This window comes from Cryptotermes secundus, unplaced genomic scaffold (assembly GCF_002891405.2).
Source record: "Cryptotermes secundus unplaced genomic scaffold, Csec_1.0 scaffold49, whole genome shotgun sequence".
In the NCBI taxonomy this organism is placed as follows: Eukaryota; Metazoa; Arthropoda; class Insecta; order Blattodea; family Kalotermitidae; genus Cryptotermes; species Cryptotermes secundus.
This window is the reverse complement of record NW_019744106.1, coordinates 1,109,692-1,115,723: the sequence shown is the minus strand read 5'-3', so window position 1 is coordinate 1,115,723 and position 6,032 is coordinate 1,109,692. Positions and strand designations below refer to the sequence as shown.

The following is a 6,032-nucleotide window of genomic DNA, read 5'->3' as shown; positions in this document are numbered from 1 at the left end:
CCCGTAAAGTAAAGGTATCCCTGTAACAGGCCACGGAGGCTCACAGGGTTGTGAGATGTTGAGGTTCCCACATTTTCTAGACAATCGGCTCATAGATGGCGGTAAGGTTGTCAGCATTACGCGCCGGCCGCCCATTACCCTTAAGAGCATTCCAAGAATATTCCTCGTACCCATTTCTGTTAGAGGCTGAGTCGACCTCAGGGAGCCATAGTGCTGCTGGAAGGATTAAGTAAATTGTAAAAAAACCCAACGACCTCATCGGGATTCTATCCCGAATATTTGTCCTCGAATACAACTCGAAAACAGAAGGTAGTTTTAAAAAAAATATGATGTGGGGGGGGGGGGCTTTACTAAAATTTGCGCACATTCCAGCTTTGGTTAAAACGGACAAATACGAGTAAAAATGTACACTCCATGCGAAGACCTGTATGTGGTTCTGCGTGCAACTCGACGTAACACGCTCAAGTGTTTATCGGAGAAAAATGTTTCCAAGAAACTTTGCATAGAAATTGGAAAGCAATTTTGGAGATCTAGACAAAAGGAATTTTTATGCAGTCACGTCGTAACTCCAGAAGCTCTGGGCCGATTTTGTCTCAGCTCGTCAGCATAGTCTGTTTACTAAATTTAAAAACTTCACTATCAGGAACTTGAAATTTGGAGGCAGTAACAGAGCTAACGTGCCAGAAATGCTATGCGTAAGTATCCTCACTTGCTTATCCTCGTTCTCCGTTTAAAAACTCATTCCACTTTCCTGCATAAACTAGGCTCTGAACCCAGCTCCTGTCATTTCAATCCCGAGGATGAAGCAGTCGGTAGATTTCTCCCACGTCGAAACTTTCCGTCAGGCCTAATATGCTGTGTTACACCCCAGCCCAGGGTATGCATTGCAGACAAAGTCACCATTGCTCAGAAGAATATATGTTTATACTGTGGCGTACAGACCTGTTGCTAGGCAACGACAGCGAAACAAACGAGACAACGGCCGTTGGTAGGCAGCGTCCCGCGCGCAACAATGGAAGTAATGTTGGTGGTGCTTTCTGTGTGGTCCGCTCCAAGGCTACACCAGGAGACCGACCCACTTCAATTAGGGCATTAAGTGCAGTTCAGGGAAGTGATGAGTTGGTAGGTGAGTTAATGAGTTAGTCAGAGAACTGCAGTGTAGTCGTTGTAAGCTGTTGCTGTTAGAAGCTGGTAGCTAAGGCAAGGGGAGAGTCCGGGAACCCAAAGTAAGGGGAAGTCCGCCGCTGAAAGCCGTTACTAGGCAACGATTTGTGGTGACTGTAACAGACTGAGAACACTAGCGTGTGTGTAACAGTGAACTGTAAAGTGTAGTCAAGAGTCGTGTGCTAAAATGGTCAGTACATCCATTTACCAAACCAACCTCCGTCTATACTCGCTCCTTCACGCGACACCTCTTGCCAGAAGTGACTGAATTGGAGTCACGCTCAATATACGTAACACTCTTTGGGTCTCTGAAGTGTACCGACCAACCAGCTGTAAAACAGCCATCCGTGAAACTGCATCCTACCTGCAAGTGATAGTGTGTTTTCCACCCTGGAAGTTCGCTTCTTTACCCCAACGTCTCGGCAAATCCAACAACCCCACACCTCTGGGCCCCACGATGGCAAGTTGTGATGCAGTTCCATTCACCACCAGTCGCTCTACCTCAAAAGAAGGAGGATCTGTTAGCAGCAACGTCTGCAAAATAAGAAAGTAACAGTCGAATTAAGTCAACAACAAGAATTACGGTCTCTCAAGCTAACAAACTTAAGATCTTCTTACTGCGATAGGCGTTCAGTACGTCAGCTGAACATGAGAGAGGCATCTGGAGAGAGTGGCGAGGGTCTACATCGTGTCGTGTAGCAATATGCATCATGGGTGCACCCGTCTGGTGCACACCAATGCCTAATGAAAATTGGTATAACCGAGAAGAATAAAATTTCCGTGTTTTTAGCCCGCAAGCGAACTATACCGACCAAGCGAGCGCAGCTTGTCGGCCAAGTTAGTGCCATCTTTTGTGGATAGAGAGTGTCACGTGGTCGGCGCGGCCGTTAATCTCGGTTTTCTGAACCAGAACCGCTACTTTTCAATTCAAGCAGCTCCTCGAATACCCTCAAAAGGCTGAGTGGACCCCGTTCCAGACCCACTACGTCTCAGAGAACTTGGTAGCGCCGGGAATTGAACCTAGGGCCTCTGGATCTGTAGCCAGGAACTCTGACCACTAGACCACAGAGACGGCCTATGGACGAGAAGCAAGTTATTATAAATTTATTGCACATTACAAATACACTAATCCAGAGTAAGAAATCTCTGCAATCCAATGAAAAGAACGTATGAAAATCAATAAATTCCTTATCCCCGAAATGTTACGGGTGGTTCCAGAAAATGCAGAACGTTTAAACGAACATTGCGTCATAAACTGAAGAAAGAAAGTCACCTACAACAACTTGGAACTGGAACAGTATTTCAGGCTGACTAAATTCGAAATATATTTCACTGGACAGCGACACAACCGCTGAAGGTGGCGACTCTCGGCTAAGTTTCTAAAAAAGATGTATTTATAGGAATAGGGTTGACGAAATGGCTATAAAACAAAAGACTCAACAGGGCACCTAACAGCGGAAAGTTATCAAACCGTGTTAGCCATATCATAAAAAAAGAGGACCCACGATTGTGGGATATATGATAGGCTGGAAAGTATCGAAGCAGCGATTGCAAATAGGGTGGAAGATAATTCCACTCCAGATGGCGATTAAGGGCGGAAACTGGTCGAGAGACGTAAGTAAAATAAGGATATATGTACATACCTCTGTTTTTGTTGTTTTATCTGTACAGCGAGGTGAGTTGTATGTGGGAGCTCATTCTGAGCAGAAGTTGGCACCATTAAGTTCAATCTGTCTGTGTCTGCAACTGTATGCACTTCAATGAATGGGACGAGAACGCACAGAGTAATCGGCGCGTTGTGAACTACGCTTGTAACTTGTCTTGCTAGCGGCCTCCGTAGTCTACGGGTAACGTTCCCATCTCATGACTCAAGGTACGCGGGTTCAAACCCGGCGGAGGTCGTGGAATTTTTAAGGACGGAAAAATTCAGGGAACAAGTCCTCCGGGAGGGACTTTAATCCGTGGGTCCCGTTTCCTAGATTTACGGCACGTAAAAGATCCTCATGTCTCTAGGAGCCCTCTGAGCTAAATTAGGCAAATTTCCCGCCCAAGTAGTTTCCAATGCCTCCGGTAGATGGGGAAGAATTAGGTACCACTGCCAGAGGAGGGACGACCTCACTGACAGAAAGGCCAGTAGAAGGCCGAAACCTCGCTGGCAGAAAGGGGCTGATAGCGAGCACCAGTACCGGTAGATCAAACCGGTCGCGGTGCATTGGGAAACCCACCCCCTCAATACTGAATAACTGAACTGAACTTGTCTTGCTACGCGTCTCACTTGGCTCCGCGGACATTGCGAACGGATCACAGGAACGCATAAGATAAAGGAAGTAGGATACCTCAGCTTCTAGCCTATGGGAAATAAATAAATGCAGTAGACACAAACGCAGAAGCTCCATTAGACGGTAGTCAGGAACCTGGGTCTTGAGGCAATCGAATAAAAAACTAAGTACAGGATCAACGTTCATGAATCCTCACATGAAATGCTGGATATAGTCGTAATATAAAGTAACGAGGACCTCAGGTATTTGGTAACTACAATATTATTATTATTAGTAGTAGTAGCAGTTGTAGTACTAGTAGTAGTCGTAGTAGTATGGCTGCACAGCCCTTTGTTGGCCCATCGCCGCTCTTTGAGTATCTTGATCCTATACATAGGCAGGACTCCTTGGACGGGAGATCAGCTTGTCACAAGGCTTCTACCTATACACAGAATATATATGCAAACAATACTGACATCCATGCCTTGAGTGGGATTCGCTCCCACGATCCCAGCGATCGAGAGAGCGAAGATAGTTCATGTCTTAGACCGCGCGACCACTGTGATCGGCAGGGAACAACCGTAACAAGTCAAATATTGCATTAAAAAAAAGTCAAGGACAATTCAAATTGGAGAATGCTATTCTGTTTTCCCATATATCTAGAAAAAACAATTTCATCAGTCACTTTATAAGGGTACGTCACGATCCTGAAACCTTGATAATGGAGGAAACACAGGCCTCGCTATAGCTCAAGCGGTTGGTCGCTGGTTTCCCACCGAGGTGGCCCGGGTTCGATCCCAGGTCTGGTCAAGTGAGATTTGTGGTGGGCAAAGTGGTGGTGGGGCGGATTTTCTCCGAGTACTTCCGTTTCCCCTGCCAATATTCATTCCACCAAATTCTCCATCGTCATAATCACCCGGGGAAAATACAATAGGCCAATCAGTGGCCGCCGTGCCGAGTGAACCCAGTTCGACTCCACCCCCACTAAGCGAAATAGAGGAAACATTGGGGAAATAAGCTGCCTTGGTCTCGAACCCATGCAAGCAACAGCACAATTAAATTTCCCACGGTTGTCTCTTCAGGACATTTTTGTATACTGCTGCGAGGCGCAATTTGGTTGAAACATGGTCAGACAGATAGACAGACAGTCAGGTGGATAGACGAACATTGGAGCTTATAGATAGGTCTACAAATGCTAATTATGAACTGCATAATTACCATTTAAATATACTACTAACACAACAGGAAGAGTTCTACTGCTGTACCTATATGAAGTAAAGACCCACGGAAGAATGCTCTTCCTCCTTAAAATAAAACTTTCTACGTTTCTACGGATTACAAGTTCCTTCTTTTACGTAATCAACATACTGTAGCGTGTACAGCCGTTGATATGCAGTAGGTGAATAAACAACGGTGATATGCAACCCGTTCTAGGCAACGAATCGGTAAGCACGCTCCCGCGGCAACGAATACACACAAAATTGAGTTAGTGTTGGAAACGGTGTTTTATACTGGGTGCGTGCAAAGTGTTTATAAGGAAGATAATAGAGGGGACTCAGCAGTGGGGGTCCAACACCACCGTAGCCCTGAGAGTCGTAGGAGGCGACGAAACGGAAACCCAGTGCCTGGCGGCATAACTGAGCCACTCTGTTCCTGGGGAATCTCGAATCTGAGACAGTAAAATGTAGTCATGACTCCCGCGGGACTCGAACATGAGAATGAATGCGCTGGCGAAACCAGTAGCATTTATACACGACAGACCCATCCTCTCGTCAGAGAGGATGTTATATACGGACTACAATCGCAAGTTTTCAGTTGGAAAATAGAATTACTACTCGTATTCAAGGAGCTTGTCGCCAAGATGAACTGATTGGCGGTAAACCGTCAGTCGTAAAGCAGCTCTGACTCTGACTCTGACCCAGCAGAATCCCGCGTAGAGGAGGGTCCAATACCTCCACCGTAGCCTTGCGCGTCGTAGGAGGCGAAGAAAAGGGAACCCAGTGCCTGGTGGTATAAGTGGGCAACCCTGGCCCTCCAGGTTGGGCGAGTCTCCATCGAATCCGAGACAGTAAAATGTGGTCATAAATTCTGCGGGACTCGGCCTCAGAATGACTGCGCTGACAAAGACCAGCAGCAGTTGTAAACGACAGACCCATCCTCTCGTCAGAGAGGCTGTTACATAAGGGTTATGAACGTTAGTGTTCCGTTGAAAGAACGTACTGGTCGTGAGTCTCAAGGGGCTTGTCACCAAGACGAAGTGATTGGCAGTAAACCGCCAGTCGTAAAGTAACTATGACTGTGACTCTGACCTAGTCAGTTGTCGGTTGTCCGTTGAGATCCGAGTTTTGCATGGGAGGCTGTGGAGACTAAACCTGAGGGTATGAAGCTGAAAAATCTCCACTGTTAGAAGCCGTTGCCAGGGAACGGCTGACGAAGACAGCAGGTTGGAAAGAGGCTTAATGGGTGCTGTGGTGATTTGTAAAGTGTAAAGATAGCTATAACTCTGTAGTTACTTGTACATAGTTCCGAGTGGTGTGTATAAGTGGTTAATAAATCCATTCACCATTCCACACTCTACCTACAGGTATAGTCACCCTTAAATTGTGACAG

At 46.4% G+C, this 6,032-nt stretch overlaps 1 protein-coding gene across 3 annotated transcripts in view; it reads right to left on the bottom strand.

The window, feature by feature from the left end:
* The window catches only part of LOC111874361 (nuclear pore complex protein Nup88), a 323,760-nt gene that overhangs the window by 147,728 nt on the left and 170,000 nt on the right, over nt 1–6,032 (bottom strand). For all 3 annotated transcript variants that reach the window (XM_023869806.2, XM_023869809.2, XM_023869807.2), the window contains exon 2: nt 1,529–1,698. In XM_023869806.2, coding sequence (XP_023725574.1) covers nt 1,529–1,698 — 170 coding nt within the window. The remainder of the gene's footprint in view (nt 1–1,528; nt 1,699–6,032) is intronic.